The sequence below is a fragment of the Lagopus muta genome, chromosome 5 (assembly GCF_023343835.1).
Source record: "Lagopus muta isolate bLagMut1 chromosome 5, bLagMut1 primary, whole genome shotgun sequence".
Classification (NCBI taxonomy): domain Eukaryota; kingdom Metazoa; phylum Chordata; class Aves; order Galliformes; family Phasianidae; genus Lagopus; species Lagopus muta.
Genome location: NC_064437.1, coordinates 104195 through 125410, shown reverse-complemented (window position 1 = coordinate 125410; position 21216 = coordinate 104195). Strand labels below are relative to the sequence as shown.

General features: G+C 45.1%; 1 protein-coding gene across 1 annotated transcript in view; it reads right to left on the bottom strand.

Annotated features, from left to right (window-relative positions):
• Positions 1-17898, bottom strand: part of SLC44A5 (solute carrier family 44 member 5) — a 58574-nt gene extending 40676 nt beyond the window's left edge. The window contains exon 1 of the mRNA XM_048947066.1: positions 17688-17898. Coding sequence (XP_048803023.1) covers positions 17688-17724 — 37 coding nt within the window. The 5' untranslated portion in view covers positions 17725-17898. The remainder of the gene's footprint in view (positions 1-17687) is intronic.
• Positions 17899-21216: the final 3318 nt, after the last annotated feature.

The following is a 21216-nucleotide window of genomic DNA, read 5'->3' as shown; positions in this document are numbered from 1 at the left end:
TAAACTGTCCTTACATTTCACAGCTGGCAAATCTTTCTTCCTCTATAGCCCTCCCACAGTACAAGTTATGCAAAGATGTTAAATAAGATTTCCTCTGCCAAGTCTCAGTCTGAAATATAAACTATCTGCTGTATACTGATTTTTCATTCTTGTCTAATGGGACATTTACCTGTGGAAGATGTAATCATTTACTAAATTATTTCCTCAATAAAATGTACGTTTCAGCTTTCTGCATAGCAGAGGTGCAGATGCGTCAGAGCCAAAAAGTCTTTGCATTGCTGCTTTAGACAGTATAATGCCTAAGTACTGAAAGGAAACACAAGCATTGCATTTACTGTGCAAAACCAAAACGCTGAAGCCTTTTTTCTTAATAAACCAACATCTCTCCTTTCATCTACAGACACACAGAATGCCCATGTGCTGATCTTCACCAGCATGAAACTTTCATTTCCTGAGCAATATGATTACGAAACCAATTACAGAATTCTGTAATGAGACATACATAGGCATTCCTATGGCAAATTTTAGAAACTAAACTACATGCTGGAATAACAAAGAGAATTTCTAAGTAAACCCTGCACTACACAGTGACAAAAAATACATATATCTAATATTACAACTCACAAATAATGCATGTCATACAAACATACAACTCACTTTGCTATTACAGAAAATCAGTGTCCTCCAACGTCTACTTCTTTGAGATACGTAGCATAATCAGTATCAGTAATACAATATGATGAAGACATGACGGATCATCTCTAAAATATGAGCCATCAGTTGTGCACTCAGCTACCTCCTGGGACGAGGCTTCCTATCACTGTACTGTGCTGAGGCTGGAGGAACGGCCTCCAGCTGCACCAGGGGAGATTTAGGTGGGACATGAGGAGAAGTTTCTTCTCCAAAAGAGCAGTTAGGCACTGGAACGGGCTGCCCAGGGAGGTGGTGTCCCTGCAGGTGCTCAAGGAACATTCAGAGGTGATACTAAGGGACGCGGCTTCGTGGGGAAACGTTGGTGGCAGGTGGATGGTTGGACTGCATGGTCTTGGAGGTCTTTTACAACCTTGGTGACCCTATAAGTATCTTCCATGTCAACGATTTGTTAAACATCTTTTTCAAACATGTTTACTCATTAAGTAAGATAGGATTTTTTGTATTTGATTACTAGTATCTGACATGATATTTTAATACCAAAATATCTGGTTATGCTTTAGACTGATTACAATGTTAGGCAAAAACAGATCTGTCTAGAAAACAACATCGAAATTAAAAAGCCTTGTGTTAATTCATGTGCTATTCTCTGTATAGAAACAAACACCCTGTAGCAGAATTCTTAAAGCAAAAAAAAAAAACCAAAGAGAAAACACCAAACAACCAGAAACCGTAAAAAATTATATGAAGAAAGCCATTCAAATAGAGATCTGGTGACTTGTGGCTATTGTTGCTTTACTAGAGACTAAAATTTGTCTATATGATTTGTATAACGCCATACATAAGATGATGATGAATGCCTGCTTACTTGAATGTAGCTAGTCTATAGTACGATGAAAGGAGCAGCAGCTCCCATGGCTGTTTTTGAACCATTAGATACACGGTTACAAATGGAGTTTGTAATATTATGCTAATTAGGCCCAGTGCTTCAATGGACTCATATTTTCAGTGCTTCTACCTTCAGCTCTGACACTGCTGCTATTTACTGTCAGACGTGCTCTGCCAGCAACGGCTCTGCATCCGGAACAACGAAGGCATTCACAAAATGATAACAGAGGCAGATTTAATTTAAGAATTTATTTAAACAAATAAATAACTTGCAGTTGACCAAAGGCAGTCAGAAGTGACCTCTGTTCTGAGCTTCTTCTTCTTAATACAGAACAGACTTCAAGTGCATTCTCTATTTTGTCTTTAAAAAAATCCCTCTTCAATCAAAATCTTGAGTTTAAAAAAGTAAAACGTGCCCTTAAACAAAAGAGGGCAACTGTCACTACTGATGTTTCTGTCTCTGGAGACCCCTACAGACCCCCTGTTGTAGTTTCCATGAAAATAACCAGGAGGCATTACTTTCACAGCAACCTATGTACATGAATGCCTCAAGAAATGCAATAACCAGCCTGCCTGAAGAAAAGAAATACATTACCAAAGTCACAGTCATTTCTATTCCCGTTACCTAACAGACAAAATTATTTAAACAGTCTGTTTCCCTCACTATGATTTGAATCTCTACCCTGCTAAGCCCTGTTTTAATCACTATCCAGCTAGTGATGGAACACCAAAGTAATTCTGTGTTCTCACAATTAGAATAAAAGACAGCATTCAGATTTAAGAGGGGGAGGAGAAAGGAATTAAAAAAAAAAACAAAACAACAACAACAAAAGAATGACAGAAAGAAAAGCTTTTTCATTATTTCTTTGCCCAGATTTTTCTCCCTTAAGTATTTCCCACTCTCTAGAGAATTTAAGCAAAAAATCTGGTCCAGAGTTCACATTCCATCCTACTTATACTCCCACTGTTGGAGCCATTTTGATTGCCTTCCACAGCTCATCACCAGCAATGAAGTGCCTCCCACAAAAAGTTCTGACCATGAAGTACTGGGACACTGTGGGATACCTCTGATATTTTGTCGGAGATGGCTGCATACACACAGCTGCATTTACAGTTACTTTGGGAGTATTACTTTTTCAACAGACTTACTGGAAAAATGGTCACGTTTATCTCCTGAAGTGTGATTTTCTTCTTATACTTTCTGTAAGTTTTTCAGTGTTAGCAACATACAACCCACTAAAAACTAACTGAAAGAAAACAAAAGACGTCCTTGATCTAGTAAATGTTTCCTGATCATTAACTGCACTGGCTTTATGTGGTGAGGTTTTGGCAGCAGGAGGGCTGCAGGGGTGAATTTGGCAAGATGAGCCCAGGCAGGTCGGTGTGTTAGGTAAGAGCCAGCTCCAGATGGAACCGCAGAGACTTTGTTGGCTGTGCCTCCAGTATAAGATATTTAAAAGAAAGGGAAAAAAAGAAAACAAAAACCACGCCGTTGAGCAGCATCAGTGGGACTGGTCAGAAGACGTCAGACAAACTGCCCCGCAGACACCGAGCTCCGTGCATTAGGAGGCTGAGGAGCTGCCCTGTGCTCTGCGGAAGCCCACGTGGGATCAGTTTGGTAAAGATGGCATCAACAGGAGGAACTCATGTGGAGCAGGGGAAGAATGAGGATGAAGGAGCAGCAGAAACAAAGCATCACAGACTGACCGCATTCCCATCACCTCGCACCACTCACGTAGGTGGTAGAAGGATAACGGAGAGGAAGGCAGGTTTGTTTGCTTTTGGCTCTGACTGCTTGACCATTATTAACTGCCAATAAACTGATCTTCCCCAAAGCCGAGTTCGTTCTGTCCGTGACTGTAACCGACCAGAGATTTCTCTGCTCGCCTCAGCCTGCAGCAGCTCCCGGTGCCTCTGCATGAGCTGAGGGAGGCGGCAGAGCTGCAGGCGGGCACCTGGCGGCCTGACAAGGCCAAGCGCCACAAGAAGCAGCGCAGCTGGGAGCGCCGGCAGCCGGGGACCGCGCCACTGAGCGGCGGAGCGGGAAGATTGCCTCCCGCACTGAGTGCTTGGTTTCACACACGCAGCATCCGTCACGAGTTGCGGATGAGATTCGCAATAACTCTGGAGCAGGTTTTCTGTACAGCTGAATGTGCCTTCCGCATACAAGTGAACAAAATCACCTCTAACGACTCGCTCGTCCATGTCTGTCAGCAGTGAAGTTCTGCCAAAAGTAAATGGCGGTTTTCCCTACAGGGAAACAAATGTGCATTGTAGAGAATTAACAGCTAGAAATCAAAGGCAAAGTCATGCTGATAGAAATATTTTATTCTTGCATTCACTCTGATCTGTGATGTTGAAACCACTACAGCAAGGGTCGGTAGGAAAACGTATAAAATTCCTCTACAAGGGAAGAAACAGTGAAAGAGCAGGCAATAAATTACAGCTGATCTTCAAAGCAAAATAATTCTTTGTAGCAAGAAGGTACAGAACATAGAGAGACAGAAAAGAATAAAAGACTGAGCAAACAATTCTGATTCAAGGTGCATAGCGGCTGCAAATTAAGCAAAAATTGGTATTCGTAAATGACAACTGCTACAGTACAGGAGCTTGTCGTCTATAACAATTTCACATAAACATTTATCTAATGCAGCAGCACAAACTCATGATTACGTAAAAACGTGTATACTCCTAACATAACCAGCACGTGATTGAAAGTTTTCAGCTCAAATGATCAGCAGGAAGCTGTAGGTAATCACAGTGCAACGCAGCTAATGAAGCTGAGAAAGATAACATACATAAGTGCACAGCAGCGCACAAAACTGCGAGTTACTTCATCTCCTAATCATGTAAGCACTCAGCTTTCATCTGCTTGCAAAAAGGAAAGTTCAGGACAAAGACAAAAACAAACCAATCCACTCTATGGAGCAATCATGTAAAATACAATACTGCAAAGTTGTACATGTGAGTGAGGGGAAGCATAGAGGTATTTGACTTTGCCCTTTATTATACTAACAATCTCTGATATCCAAGTTGAACTGCACTAACATGAGGAAAACATGTCTAGAGATACTGCCCAGCTGTCCTAAGGGCCTGCAAGTCCTTATCAGATTTATACGAGCAGGTGGGCAGACACAGCAATACCAACATGCTCAAAACAGCACAAAAAAGTACAGCTACATAGATTAGTCTTATTTTTTCCTCCAGTGTTCCAATCACACTGAAGAGCTTGCAGAATAAGAACAGAAACAATTTTCTCTTACAGTTTCACTTATTACACAATCTAGAAGTATCAGCTATATTTGCTAAATCTACAGTGACAAGCATAGAGAAGTTATTTATCTGTGGCACACTGTAGGCAATCTGCTTCTTCATCTTGCCTGAAATAACATTCTCAGAAGCGTCAAATCTAAGAAGTCCATTTTCAGTTTTGTGGGCTTTTAAGGAGAGCTTAAGAGGGTTTGAGACACTGGCTGGAATTCAGAAACTTCAAGTTGCAAATGTTGTTTTCTAATAGTTGCAAACTGAAGAGGTGTTATCAAAACACTGCTTCAAAAGCCATTCCTTCTTGTAGTTTAGTTCTCATTTCACTTTGGTAACTCTATACTTTTCTGTCTTACATAACTGTACTTCCACTGCCCTTGATTTTTCCTGTGCATTTTGAAGTAACGTGAGATGAGACATTTACAGTGCCATGCCACCTTTCAGTCTCAATGCAGTGAGCGGTCAGTATTAATGAAAGATATTTTTTTGTTCAGTTTGAATTGATGGAAACACAAGACCACTTCCACAAGACAGTGCCCGTGTTCAGCTGCTCATGTTTTCTGCTCTAGTACTGGAATTTTGTTTTGCAATGAACCCAAAACAAACCTAAATTCACTAAAATCCTGTTAGAGTGTAAAGAAAACCTGACGTCGTACCAGCTGTTATTAGAAAAACCTAGGATTGTCATATGCATTGTATTAGTACAGCAGGAGCAATGGCCTCAGCCCTGCCAAGCTGTTGTACATAATTCGCTACATAAACAAGTGAAAATGTTTTGAGTGTTTGGGTCCACAGCTTTAATTTCACTGCTATTTGCAACACAGTTGTGTAGTGAATATATGATTTAGAGAGCTATCAAAGAGTGGTTATAAGCAGGCTGCAGATCACTACTAACAGCTCAACCATAAATTGGTGAAAAAAAAGTATTCGTCTTGAGCTCAGTTCCCCCTTCATAGATGCATCACCCAAAGAATCGATTGCTATATTGACACAAATGCTTTGATATCTCTGATTCTGCAGAACATTTAAAAAAAAGGAAGATGGACTAACGCTCTTGGGTTCATCACTTCTGAGCACAGAGATGTGCCCTTCTTTTGAGAGAAGTACCGCACAATTAAGTTACTGCATTGACTTTTTGTTTTATTATATCACCATCTCCCTGGGAGATCAGTAAGCTGTTAGGACAAAAAATTCTTCATACAGAAGCTCCGTGTTTTGAATTTCTCAATTTGCTAGAAGCTAGCAACAACCTGTTGATTCAGTTCTAAGTTCTGATTAAGTTTCTAATGCAATCAGAACTATCTGAAAATATTATATATCTACATAGGAAAGATGATAATCTCGGAGTAGTCCACAGTATTGCTTTCCTAAACCACAGGTAAGTATTCAGAGACAGGAAGGCAATGTACAGACTAGGAAAAGCTTGGCAATGTCTTCTGAAGACAAAAACAGGTATGAGAATAAAATAACTAAGAGGCAGCTGGTATTTCACTACCATCTTTACCAGAACAGAATCACAACATGAAGCAGCTGTTTACTTCCCAAATTACTCCTCTTTTTGATCTGTATTGGAACGTGGTTTTTACAATGTTGGCACAGTTTTTACAGTGTTGCTAAATCTGTAGCGAATTGAGAGCTTTGCCCTTGGTATCACTCAAGCAAGACAGGTTTTCTCATCGCCCTTCTCCTGGCATCCTTACAATAGCCATGCTGGGCAGAAGTCAAGGAAAAGAGCTCTTGGCAGCTGCATGCTTTCATTCCTTTCACTTGCAAAGCCCCATTTCTAGGTATAACATGTAACTTCCTTGATCATTCTAGGGATTTCATTTGTTTGCTACACAAGAAAAGTGCAACAAGATTTACTTTTTGTGGACTAATGTTTGTTTTTTAAGAAAGTTTCATCGATTCCTCCTTCTTCACTACCGCAGGGTATGGCTTCACTACCTACACATTAAAAAAATACATTCCTTCCCTGCATGGGAAACCCTTCATTAATAGCGGATAAAAAGTAAATCCAGCACTTTTTAGTAGCTCAGCTTGTTTTTGATTTGTTCTTGTTTTCTTAGTAGGGGCTTCTGGTGGTTTTAGTAGGGCTTTTTTGTTTGTCAGCTTGCTTTTGTTCATTTTGTTTTGTTTTTAAGCTTTCTCAAGAAAACTTTTCTCATATGCATTAAACTTCACGACTTCTGCTTCAAGACTGCGCTCAGCTGCAAGTTCTCCTTCAGCCCGCAGCTCTTACACCGTGGCCTGCCTTGAGTTGTGGCAAAATCTGGGCTGGTCTTACAGTATAGAAATACAACGTATGCAAATGCTCCACTACTTGCTTTCCAAAGGAAGCTGTGTTCATGCCTACACTAATTCTGTTACTGATATTTTGTCTCATTTTAGTTTTCAATTTCCCAGAACCTAGACAGATGCCAGAAAAGTGTGAACGAGGAAATGTACATATACTATCTACATATTTTCGTAAAAAATGTAATTGTATAAACATTTTATTGCCACACAAATCTCCCTCAAACATTTCAGTTACTTAAGGGGATAAATAATGCGACGGTTCAAGAGCACTGGTCACAAGGACATCGTGCTCATTGCCATTTTTACTGCTTGTAGCAGTTGTCTGGATGCTAGCACAGATATTGTATTGTACTGGAAGCAACAGAACGGGGTATTCATGGATATAGCTCAGTGCCTTTCTTCAGCTACAAAGCCATAGCACTGGAGCGATTTATCATTCTCCTGGGGGGGAGAAGAGGAGGAACTGTGTTTTTCTATGCAGTTAATCAGCTGCTTTTTAGCAACTGTATCACGTCCGAGGAATTTTCGCATAGAAAAATACAAGTGATGAAGAAACAATTAGCTTTACTGTAGCATCCAGTACAAGTAACATTAAAGAACAAGAATCAGAGCTACTATTCAGCATATCCACTTATTTCAAAGGATAACAATTATGAAAAACAGTAATTCTATCACATTTCACGGTACACCAGCTTGTACAAGCATAGATGCTCTGCGTGCAGTTGACCCAGCAGGAATCTGCTAACCTGAAAAAGATAGTTGCTTTCTTCCAGATATTGGTCACTGTGCAAATAAACAAGTAAGGAGAATTCTGGCCAGCTCATGCGTTAGGGCTCTTCTTTCTACTGACATGCTCATCAGCCAGAACAAGTTCCCATCTTTTCCACGTCAGAAGCACATAGCAGTCGTGTACTTTAACATTATTGTCTAGCTTCTAATTTAAGAAACAGGTACAAGCAGTACCTCTTTCTGCTGGAGAGGTAACCCACCAAAATGCTTTTGAAAGCTCCAGTCATTGGTTCTTTTTAGGGGACAACTCCTTTACACCACGCTTTCTGAGATACTTTGGGGATTTGTTGCCAAAGATGACCTGAACACCCAAGACACAACTCCATCTAACTCAAACGGCTGCCAGGCATTTATTTCCTGTAATCTTTTACTTTTGTTAAAAGTAAAACACTGACATATAATAAATCTGCTTCTTCTCAGTAAGTACTTATGAGGCTCATCAGTGCTTCCCCAGCCTCGTGGAGTTTATATCATTTGCATGACACTGCCTTGAATGGGATCTCGTTTGCACCTTCATGTCACCATATTCCACCTAGTACTGAGGACAACTATTTCCCCTCCTGGCTTGACTACTAACTTTCTCCATCCAAGAGAAAATATGGAATGAATTTTTAAGCAGCTTCCCCTCAGGGCTGAATGCAGCCTACAGTGACTTCATCAGGAGCTGCTACAAACTCTCCCTAGGGTAACATCCCACAAAAACACTTTCTTTTATTACGAGTTCTGGCTCTCTCTTGGACCACCACTCAAGTAAGCGACCACAAAAAACAGAGCTGATACAAACTTTGAAGGGCTAGCCTTTGTCGTCTTCTTTTTTTTGGGTACTGCTGCTTCTTCAACCTCTGACTGAAACATCTTTAAAGTCCCAAACGAACCATTACAATTTAGCAGGAAAAGACCAAATGCAAAAACCTTACTGTCCAAGCTTGATTATATCTTGTACAAAGCACAGCCACTATATTCTGCTCAGCTTTCACTGTAAAAGAAACAGAAAACGTGGGCATCCTTAGAGTACTGAACAAAGCAGAGTCTCATACGCCACCATACGCTGCTTCCCTAACCTTGCAGATAAGATCTTACGTTCTTTGACAATTCTCAGTCAATTTCCATTATCCCACCAGATGTCTCTGCACTGCTGCATTAAGCTAATACAATAGCTAATACAAACACACTACTGCCTTCTTGTCACAATATGCAGATGCTGCAGAAAAAGCCATTCCATTACTTACACAGGCAGATTTTGTAAACATGACTGCCTCTGACACAGGTACTACAGCAAAAAACAGTAAATACAGCTAAGCAATCATGAATGTTACATGCTTTTGCACATCAGGAGTAAGTGGGGGAAAAAGTGTGTTCACATTCAAGTAACAATCAATTACCAAACAAGTAACTGTTGCAAGGTCTACAAAGTAATCAGTGACATCTACCTGTGCCAGCAGGGCGCTCACCACCTGCTGAGTCTTCCACTGACACAGAAGACACCCAGTCGTCTGGCGTGAACAGAAGCAGACTGCTTCACTGATGGAAAGAGGTGTAACAGAAAACCTCAGACCAGCAGAAAAAAATGTTTTTGTGTTTCGGAAGGTAGAATAAGTCTTTATCAAACTGAGTGCTCTCAGATACGCTCACGGAACACAGTTCTATAAATTATCACCAGTTATCACTAAGCACTGACTTCTGGGCCCCAGATGTCTACATGTAGCAGACATTGAATCTGTTTGGTTTTCGGTGTTGTCAGTCGATTCTATTACTTCGGTGACACTGTTTATTGCTTTGTTTCCAATAGCTCTTACACTAAGGTACACTTTGCGTAATTCAAGAGCTTTCCCGTCTCAGAAAGACAAAGGCCAGCCTGTCAGTGCAGCTCCTGGCCATGTCCTGAGAATGGACTTCTTCCTTTTTCAAACATGGTGATAAGCACTGTCTCTAAATGTCCTTGAAATTTATGTCTTGAAAAGATTCCCGGAGTAGCAGGCATACAGTGGCCCTCTTATACAAGTAGGCAGAAGTTTCCTTCTAGAATGGAAGCTCACTGCAGAAGACTTCTTACTTTCAGACTGTCAAATTTTTGCCATTTTACTTTTACAACAAGCACTTTTCCCTAAGTCTTCTACTCTTGGAGGTTTGCTCTTATTATGCTGAAGATAGATTATAAATTACGTTTTACTATTTCAGTTACACTGGAAGTACTTTCTGTTGCAGTAACACTAGTACTACGATCAACCCATCAGTGAATCAATGGGATTCATGGCCCTGCCACATTACTCTATTCTACAAAAAGGAAGCATTGGAAACAGTATCTCAAAAGCCTGGCCTAATTAGAAGAGTTAGTTCATAGTAATGTAAGATATGAATTGTAATGCGATACCATTGTATAATCAATGGATATTAAGATGTACAATTGTATAATCAATGGATATTAAGATGTATAATCAACGGATATTAAGATGTTATAATCACAAAAAGAACAAGAGAGTTAGGCAAAGTAGACTACGATAATAGGAGAGAATAAATGGAAGGCTTACCCTTATGCTGGGCTCACCTACAAAAAACACCAGAAGAGGGGACCTCCAGCAGAGATCCTTCTCCAATGGCAGCCAGCTCTTAAACAGCTCTAGGAGGGCTGGAGCCTGGCTGCACCCCTTCTTGCAGCACAGCTGCATTGCCCTCCCCTGTGCTCCTCTGGCCGACTCCTGGCTCGCCTCAGGTGCTCAACCAGGGGTTCAGCCGTGACTCAGCAGCTCCATGCAGCCACACACAGTGCTTCAGACTGACCACTTGCATGCACTCCTATTCTGCAGAGTATTATACTGGTTGGAATAACATCTTACTTCAAAAAAAGTGTATCCACATAGGAGGTTTGTGATAAAGGTTACTATTCATTATTCCACAATGCCTTTCTTTCTTTTTCTCTTCTACTCTTCCATGTAGACGCACTATGTTTCTGATTTAACTGAATGACCAGAAGGCTCTATTTGCATAGTGAATCTCAGATTACAGCACTGGCGTTGCTACTAACAGGTCTTTGTGCTGTTAGCAAAGGCCCAAGACAGAAGCACACCTGGTCTGTTTTGTCAGAAGTTTTATCAGAGTCCAAAAAATGCAGTATCTTCTGCTGTAACAGTATTTCATTCTTTAGAGACTTACGAAGAACGGTTCATTTATTTTGGACAAGGAAGATCACGCTTTGAAAATAAAGCACTGATTATACTGTAGGCATTCAGAGAGCAAGAATAATATTTCAAACAGATTTGATCAGCAATTAACTTTAAAAGCTCCTATAAGTGGTATAGGCTGGTTAAGCAATAGGTGTCAATAGCTTGAGGACCAGTATATTAGTTTAGCAAAAGGAATTCATGTGTGCCAGTTCTAACACTCTCAAGTTTAGCTCTGCTTGGTATGTCAACAGTCTTGTTTTTCTGAACCATCCCTGGCTCACTGAAGCACTGTAGTCACAATAGACTACTTATATCTTTGCATCCACCAGGTGCAAGGACTTTTTATGGAGTTTCACATAAATTGTTGTGAGTTACAGTGGTTGAAGCTCTGCAGAGTGTTCAGAGAAGGGCAACAAAGCTAGAGAGGAGTCTGCAGCAGAAATCTCATGGGGAGAGATTAAAGGAACTGGAATTGTTTAGTCTGGAGAAAAAGGAAACGTTATGTCATGTTTTCAAAAAAGGGAGGAAGGAGGACCCAGGGAATTACAGGCCAGTGAGACCCACATCTGTGCCTGGAAGGTCATGGAACAGATTCTCCCAGAAGACAAGGCAAATGAGGGATGAGCAGGTGATCCAAGACAGCCAGCATGGCTTTACCAAGGGGAGGTTGTGCCTGACCAAGCCTTCTATGATGGAACGACAACACTGGTGGACAAAGGGAAGGCCATCAGTGTCATCTACCTGCATTTGTGGAGGCCTTTGACATGGTCACTCGTCACATCCTTATCTCTAAATTGGAGAGATACAGATTTGAGGGGCGGACTATTCGGTGGATAAGGAATTGGTTGGGAGGCTGCACACAGGGGGTTGTGGCGAATGGCACTGCGTCCAGTGGAGGATGGTGATGAGCGATGTCCCCCAGGGGTCTGCCTTGGGACGGTGCCTTCAACATCTTCATCAATTACGAGCCCAACTGCACTCTCAGCAAGTTTGCCGACAGCAGCGAGCTGAGTGGTGCAGCTGACATGTTAGAAGGAGGCGATGCCATCCAGAGGGACCTCAAACTCAAAAGGTGGGTCGATGTGAAGCTAACGAAGATCAACATAGCAAAGTGCAAGGTTTTGCACTTGAGTTGAAATAATCCCAGATACAGACTGGGGAAAGAACTCCGTGAGAAAAGCTCTGTGGAGAAGGACCTGGGGGTCCCGGTAAATGAAAAACTGACCAGGAGCCAGCAGTGTGGAAGGCTGATGGTATCCTGGGCTCCATCAGAACAGGAGCAGCCAGCAGAGACAGGGCGGGGATTGTCCCTCTACTCTGCCCTTGTGAGGCCCCAACTGGCGTACTGAGCCCAGGTCTGGGGCCCCCAGTATAGGAAAGATGTGGAGCTGTTGAAGAGGATCCAGAGGAGGGCCACAACGATGCTCACAGCGCTGGAATACCTCCCCTACGAGGACAGGCTGAGGGACCTGTTCAGCCTGGAGAAGAGAAGGCTGCGAGGAGACCTCATTGCAGCCCTGAAGTATTTAAAAAGAGATCATAGAAAGGAGGGGAATCAACATCTAAAAAGGTAGACAGTGATAGGACAAGGGGGGATGGGTTCAAGAATGGAGTCAAATCCAGCTGGCGACCGGTCGTGAGTGGTGTTCCGCAGGGGTCGGTGCTGGGGCCTGTCCTCTTCAATATCTTTATTGATGACCTCGATGAGGGCATCGAGTGCACCCTCAGTAAATTCGCAGATGACACTAAATTGGCTGGAAGTGTGGATCTGCCTGGGGGTAGCGAGGCCCTACAGAGGGATCTGGACAGGCTGGAGAGCTGGGCTGGAGCCAATGGGATGAGTTTCAACAAGGCCAAATGCCGGGTCCTGCACTTCGGCCACAACAACCCCAGGCGACGCTACAGGCTTGGGGCGGTGTGGCTGGAGGACTGCGTAGAGGAAATGGACCTGGGGGTATTGATTGATGCTCGGCTGAACATGAGCCGACAGTGTGCCCAGGTGGCCAAGAAGGCCAATGGCATCCTGGCTTGCATCAGAAACAGTGTTGCAAGCAGGAGCAGAGAGGTGATTGTTCCCCTATATTCAGCACTCGTGAGGCCGCACCTCGAGTACTGTGTCCAGTTTTGGGCCCCTCACTGCAAGAAAGATATTGAGGCCCTGGAACGTGTTCAAAGAAGGGCAACGAAGCTGGTGAGGGGTCTGGAACACAGGCCATATGAGGAGAGGCTGAAGGAGCTGGGAATGTTCAGCCTGGAGAAGAGGAGGCTCAGGGGAGACCTTATTGCTCTCTATAACTTCCTGAAGGGAGGTTGTAGTGAGCTGGGGGTCGGCCTCTTCTCTCGTGTCATTAGGGATAGGACCAGGGGGAATGGTTTCAAGCTACGCCAGGGGAAATTCAGGCTGGACATGAGGAAGTATTACTTTTCAGAAAGGGTGGTCAGGCACTGGAATGGACTGCCCAGGGAGGTGGTGGAATCACCGAGCCTGGGGGTGTTCAAGGAAAGACTGGATGTTGCGTTGAGGGACATGGTTTAGTAGGAGCTATTGGGAATAGGTGAACGGTTGGACTGGGTGATCTTTTAGGTCTTTTCCAACCTTAGTGATTCTATGATTCTATGATTCTAAGTTCAAGGAGGGAATTGGATGTCGGGGGGAGGTTCTTTACAGAACGAGTAGTGAGGTGCTGGAACAGTCTGCCCAGAGGCTGTGGATGCTCTGTTCTTGGAAGCGTTCAAGGCCAGGTTGGATGGGGCCCTGGGCAGCCTGGGCTGGTACCAGATCTGGAGATCGGTGGCCCTTCTCGTGGCAAGGGGATGGGAACTTGATGATCCTTGGGATCCCTTCCAGCCCAAGCCATTCTATGATTCCATTCTACGATTCTGTGATAGTGTACCAAGATAGAAAGGTGCTCATTGTGGCATAATAAGCAAAGGAAATTTCCTAAACTGGGGGAAAATAGCTAAAAGGTCAGCCAAGGACACTGGGAAGAAGCTGATGATGGGAAAAAAAATGAAGATGAAGTAAAGGGAGAGATGACTCCCAAAGCTATCTTTTACGCTTGCCCAGAGGGACATAAGCATATATTAATGAGTTCTTGGAAAAGAATGAATTCATATGCAAATGTATTGTCTTTACTGTTTAAAGGTAACACCTGAACTCCAAGAGGGCGCGTTTGATTTGCCATGCCTGGTACATGCAGAGAGAGTAAAGAAATGCCAGTTTTCCAGCCCTGCATGGGAGCTAGAGGGTTTTCTTCTCAGATTTTTCCAGTGACGTAACTATCTCAGGAAATGAAGCACAACGACCACATCACCTTAGTTACAGTTAGCGTTTATGTGTGTATGTAGTTTCTCACCCATTTTTCTTTTAACAGAAAGGAGGCAACACTTCAAAAAAAGGATGACCCCTCCATATTCATGCATATCTCCAATCGTGTGTATCTTCTGCAGTGAAGTCTAAATGCCAAAATTCATTTCCATGGCAATAAAAAAAAAACTTAAATATTTGCAAGATCAATATGCTATCATAGGACCAAAAAAAGAGATAAAGTTGCATGCTGAGAAAGTCCTAACTGAAGGAGACCTCTCTGTTATGAAAAACAAGAAACATGCTGCAACACACTCCTCCTAAAACTGTATCTTTTTCTCCCCATTCTTCTAAATTTTTTTCTCACTGTGAATTGTTTTATCTACAACTACTGTATTAGCAAATGTGCTGAAGTTCTGCGCCATCAGCTCAAACTCACATGATGCAAGAAGTGATTTACCTCACCCAAAACATGCAGTGCAAGGTCTAGATAAAGGAGGCCGTGTTTTCATCAGAGAAAGAAAGGTTTGATTCATCTGAATTCAAGTTTCACCACTTCTAACACTTCTGAATATATTCAAGTCATAGAGCCACAGAGTCATACAATCATAGAATGGTTTGAGTTGAAAGAGACCTTAAAGATCGTTTAAATCAACCCCCTGCCATGAGCAGGGATGCCCCCCACTAGGTCAGGCTGAAATCTGAATCAAGTGTTCAATATCAAGCTTCAGCTTTAATACAAATGTCATCCATTCATATGAAATTTGAATGTCAGACAGCAAAATTAGTTACATATGATGATATACAACAATCTATCAGCAGTGGCTACAGAGACTTTATCTGTAGCGGTGTCACAGCCCAAATCTTCCACTACATGACACCACTGTGGCTAAATACAGGTCATTCTCCTTAGGCTGAAGATGTCCTTCAACCTGCAAGGTTTGTATGTGTAGCTGGATGAAATTAAGAAACTAAAAATGCAGGCCAAACCACAAGACGTAACATGTACTGATAAGAACCTTCTCAGTTCACCAACAGGCTTTCCAACGGAAACAGAAGAACCTTCCTCAATTGGGAATTTAACGTAGTATTTTTAGTTAAAGAAACCTGACATGACCACTGATTTCAACAATCTCACAACAACAATTAACTGCAGTTAAAAGAAAGCAAATACCACCTCGATTACAAAATAAATAACCCATAATCTCACAAATCTGCTCTAGTGAGAAAAGAAAGTAATGAATAATTTCTGTTCTTTGCTTCAATGGCAATCTTCCTGCCATGTGTATAACCAAGATATTATAATCACAATATAATTGTGTATAATCAATAGATATCAAGATGTTATAATCGCAATATAATCAAGAGAGTAAGGCAAAGCAGACAACAATCACAAAAAGAGAATAAGTGGAAGAGCTTACCCTTGGGATGAGCTCACTAGAAGACACCAAAAGAGGGGATCTCCAGAAGAGATCCTTCCCCTCTGGTAGCCAGCTCTTAAATAGGTCCAGGAGGGGTGCAGCCTGGCTCCACCCCTTCCGGCAGCACAGGTGAATTGCCTTCACCTGTGCTCCTCTGGCTGACTCATGGCTCACCTCAGGTGATCAATCAGAGGTTCAGGCCGTGACTCAGCAGTTCCCATACACCATGGAAGAACTTTCTTTTTTCTTAATCGGAGTCCTCTCCTGGAGAGAGCCCTTCATAAAGTCAGCATCATTGTTCATGAGGAATCTGTTGTATTTAACTCACGTTACGGTTAAATATTGCTGCAACTCCTGGAACCAACTTACAGCTGTTGTGAGGAAGGCTAAACTTAAGTAACAACTGCAAAGTTTGTTTTCAAAGTTGAACTCACAGGTGCATCTAGAGAAATAACAGCAGTAGGCTTCAGAATGCTTATCAAAAGCCTTTACCAAGCCATACCCAGACTAACAGGACAACCGTGCTGTCTTGTATTACGAGATTCCAGTGAGCTCATCTAATAGCATACTTGTTACTTCAAAGAGAAGTCTGAGGTACTGAAGCTATTCACAAAGACTAACACCAGCTGTTAACTGTGGGCTAGACTGTCTCTTCAGAAGAGACAGATTGACACTGATTAATAAAACAAACAAACATAACTACAGTAAGGGAAGGATTAACATTTTCCTTACATACACTCCATGTTTTCACAAACGAAGGTAAAGCAGCTTTTCCACCAGGTCGTAAGTGTGAGAAAGCCAAACCAAGAGCTTTCCTTTTGGCCAGATCACAGTTCAGACCACAGAGGTGAACTGTGAAATTGGGTCTCCTGAGTTGTAAACGTGTCAGCAACACCTATGATGTCAAGGCAAAGGCTGTTTCACCAAGCCATTGCTGCCCATTTGTACATCTTAAGCAGTTAGCAGCGGCTTGTTGGACTCATGGAGAAGAAACCTTGTTTCTGAGGGGTTTGCTCATTCTGCAGATTTTTTATTTTATTTTAGGCCACGGAAATCTCACATATACTTGGAAAACTAAACTCTGTTTTGTAGCAACGCCTTCAGATAGCCTAAGAAGCTTCGCAAAGCCTTTCTCCTTCATCACAAATGCAGAAGTTTCCAAGGAACGACCAAAGCAGAGCTCAAGCACGGGGATGAAGCGCTGCCCCCGGTGACCTTCTACCCTTCGGCTGGCAGGATTCAGGCAGAGCAGCGCTCGTTCTGTCCGCGCCCCCCTCCCGGCCGCGGAGCTCCCGGTCCGTACGCCCCAAACAACAGAGCCCAGAACCCAGCGCTGCCACCGGCACGGCGGGCTCCCGCAGCCCCCCGTGGCGCCGCAGCCCCCAGTCCCACAAAACCGCTCCCGCGCGCCCGGGAGACGCCGAGGCCCGCCCGGCCCAGCCGAGCCTCGCGCTCACACCGCCCGCGAGGCCCGGCGGCCCGAACCCTGCAACGGAGCCGGAGCGGCGCGGCGCGGCCCTGCCCAGCGGTGCACCTGCCGCCACCGGAGCGCGCGGACCGCATCCCGCCGCCCGCCTTCCCGCCGGGCGCAGACAAAGCGCGTGCGGAACGCCCGCTCCAGGAAAGCGGGCGGAGGTTCTCGCCCGCTCGCTCCCGTCTCCGCGGCCGCCGGTTCCCCTTCCCCGCTCCGTCCCGCCTTCCTCCGGCCGGGCAGCGCCCCGGGGCTCCCGCCGGCCCCGGGATCGGGGCGCCCGCTCCGCTCACGGCATTCGCTCGGGGAAGCGAACTCCCGCCGCCGCCTCGCGCCGCCGGACCTGCGCCGTAACCAGGCCGGGGGGCGGCAGGGGCTCAGGCCGCGTCCGTGCGCTAACGCCACAGCCCGCTCCGCCTCGTTCCCGGCCCGGCGCCTACCGTAGGGAGACGCGGAGGTTTCTCCTTTCCTCGCCATCGTCCCCCGGCGCCCTCCGTGCTCCGGCAGCCCGCCGCTCAGCGCGCTCTTTGTTGCCGTGAAGGCATGAGAGGAGGCGGCGGCCGCGCAGCCCCGCTCGGCTCCGTCGCCGGGAACGCCGCCCGCGCCCCGCGCCGACCCTCCTGTCCCGCCGGCTCCGCGGCCGACGCCTGCGCCGAGCTCGTGGGGGCGGTGCCCGAGCCGTGGGGGGGCGGCGGGCAGAGGGGGCGCCGAGGGCGGGCGCAGGGCCGCAGGACGGCCGGCAGCACGGCCCGCAGCCGCCCGCCACCCCCGGCTCGGGCGCTCCGCTCTGACTCCGCCCGCGTCCGGTCTCGGCGACGCTCCGCAGCCACTGAGCGAGCGCGGTGCCGGCCAAGCTCGCGGCGCGGGGGCTCCGCGCTGTCGCCCGACGCCGACGCTGCCGTGAGGAGCGTTGCGCCCCGCGGCACGGGACGGCACGGCACGGGACGGAACGGGACGGGACGGGACGGGACGGGCGGCGGCAGGCTCGGCTCGGCTCGGCTCTCGCGGGCCGGTAAGCGATCGCGCCGCCGTGAAGGGGGATGAGGCTCCCCTGTGCCCAGCCCGTGCCCTGAGGCTGGAGTCTTGTCACGACAGAACTGCGCGGTCCCGGAGCCGCTCTCTGCTCCGACCTCGGCCCCGCCGGCCTCACGAGCGGCTGTGGGGGGCGCTTGTCGCCCTCGGCCCGCGGCGGAGCTGTCCGGGCGTCCGTGCTGAGCGGCCTCCGGCTCCTGCGAGGAAAGGCAGGGAGCTCGCAGCGACTGCTGAGAACCGACGCGCTGTGACGCGTGGATGTACGCGCAGAGATCTGGATTTTCAGCATCCTGACCGAGAGGAATTTTCGCACTTCGGTTTTGAGCGAGGCTGTTTTCGTAATTCTGTCCAAAAACTGAGCTGTGATCATAAACTCCATTCGGTCCTGACAAATATAGACTACTGGCCATTAACTTTCCTTTAGTTTCCACCCACTTCTTGTTGTTTTAACAGAGCAATGATCAAGAGCAAGTAATCTGTTTGCTCAGATTCTTTTTCAGTGTTGGCTCCATGCACTCTTCCCTTCCCTTTTCTACTCTACAAAAGTTCTTACCAGCCATTCTTGTTGTCTCCCAATCCAATTTACTTCCTCTAACGCTTACTCCTATTTGTATTAGTAACCGCCTTGGTCCCTGCTTCCGTTTCTTCTGATCTATTCATATTCACACTTTAACTTCATGTTTTGCCCAGCTGATTAAATCTTTGGTCCAGCAGAGACTTCATCAATCCACTTGCTGGAGTCATGGTTCATTTATCTCTCAAATGAGAAAAAAAGTTATATCTGTGAGTTTATTCATGAATAAGAATCACCATCAGTCAGATTAAGGCCTAATCTCTATATACTAAGCAAGTGCTCTAACCAGTGCAACACTGCAGGAGGTCAAAGATAGTTGAAACTGTTCAGTACAGAAGCTTGCTTCCAGAAAGTACATGGACACACGTCTTGAGGGGCAAGTAGTGAATTTCACTTCAGAGATGCTTCTAGCCTGAGTTAAACTCTCAACAGCAAATTGTAACATGTATTCCTGTCCCAGTTTCCTCACTTGGCTGATTTCAGTCAGCTACTGCCTCAGACTGCGTCAACATAACGGTTTGGTTCTAACGAGGGCAGTTTTGAGGTGAATCTCCCAGGCATGCCCCTGCCTCCTCTAACTATGCTTTGATTTACAGACAGTTTTGAAGGCACGTGAACTGAATTTTGGATTAAACTAACTGGAAGACATGATCTAGGAATGCACCTGAGGTTCTCCAGCCCTTCACTAGGGGTATTCAGTGTAACTCAAAGCAAAAACCCACCCAAATGCTTAGTAGGTCTTGGATCCAACCATTTTACCCTACAAATTCAGCATCATTGGTCTGCACTATTTTCTGAAGAAGGCTTCTATGAAAGAATCACCTGCAAAGAAAGGCTGAGAAAGTTTGAGTTCTTAAGCCTAGAGAAGTCTCTGAGGAGACCTTATAAATGGCCTTCCATTATTTAAGGGAGGCCTATAAAAATGATGGGGAGGGACCTTTTATCAGGGAGCATAGTGACAGGACAATGACAACTGTTTGTAACTAAACAAGGGGAGGTTTAGTTAGGTATGAGAACACCACGAGGATGGTGAGGCACTGGAAGAGGTTGCTCGAGAAGCTGTGGGTGCCCCATCCCTGGCAGTGCTCAAGGCTGTGCTGGATGGGGCCCTGGGAAGCCTGATCTAGGGAAGGCATCTCTACCATACCAAAGGTTGGGTCTGGATGATCTTTAAGGTTCCTTCCAAACCAAACCATTCCCTTGGAGCACTGATTTATTCAGTCTGTCAGACTTAGGTATATCTCCAACACCACTCCAAGTTGTCTTTTAACTCCAGTGCTAATAAGGAGCTTATTTACTTAATGAAGGATTACGGATCCTAGTCTAGAAAGCACCTAGAAATAATGTCTCAATCCTTAGCGCTGCAGAATTTAAATCCTTTCCTGTAGTTAGTAAACATATTTAGTGTAATTTCTTTATGGGTGTTCAGGTAGCTCAGTCAGTCAGCTGGAGTTACCTAAGACAGTGCATGCTAACTATGACATCATCTTATATAGGTTGGATGTTAAGAAAAATTTCTCTGAAAGAGTGGTCAGGCCAGGGAGGTGGTTGAGTCACTGTTCCTGGAGGTATTTAAAACGTCGTACTGAGGGACATGGCTCAGTGGGGGAATATTGGTGGTAGGCGGATGGTTGGACTGGATGATCTTGGAGGTCTTTTCCAACCTTGGTGATTGTATGACTTTGTAATACAATTCCAAGCGCAGAATTTTGCTATGTGTTTAACCTTATTTATAATACTCATAGTCAAATCCATGCTGCTTATTAAGAATAAAACTTTTAAAAATAGGATGAATTTCGTTATTGTCTCACTCCAATTTATAGGAGAAAGAGGAGGTTCTTTGATATCTGCATACCCAGCGTGACATTAAGAAACAACAGTTCAAATGTTGGTCCGACCAGTTTATTACAAATCTTAATCAGGGAGATGGGGAAGGGAAGGACGGACACTATTATGAATTAGGGTGATGGGGAGAAGGGAAGAAGGGTGATAGAAAAGACAGGAAAGATGCAAGGAGTCTTTATAGGAAGCAAGAGGGAGATAGTCACCACCACGGATCCAGCCTGGTTTGTAGTTCACTCATTGATCTTCAGTAGTGGTGGGTTGTCGGGCGTTGCTGTTCTGTTGACGACGACGGTGACCATGGCGATGATGGCGACTTCTCAGTGGTAGTATCCACTTATTTATAAGTCCAAAGTGGTTGAGTCAGCTCTCCTTGAAGTGGCAGCTTCCGGCTCTGGGATCTCAGCAGAAACTCCTTTGTTCCCATCTTCTGGGCCTTGCCAGCAGATTAGAGAGAGCAGGGAGGCGCCATCTTGTATCTTGCCTTCACAGGATACAATGGGATCATCCCGCAATCTTCC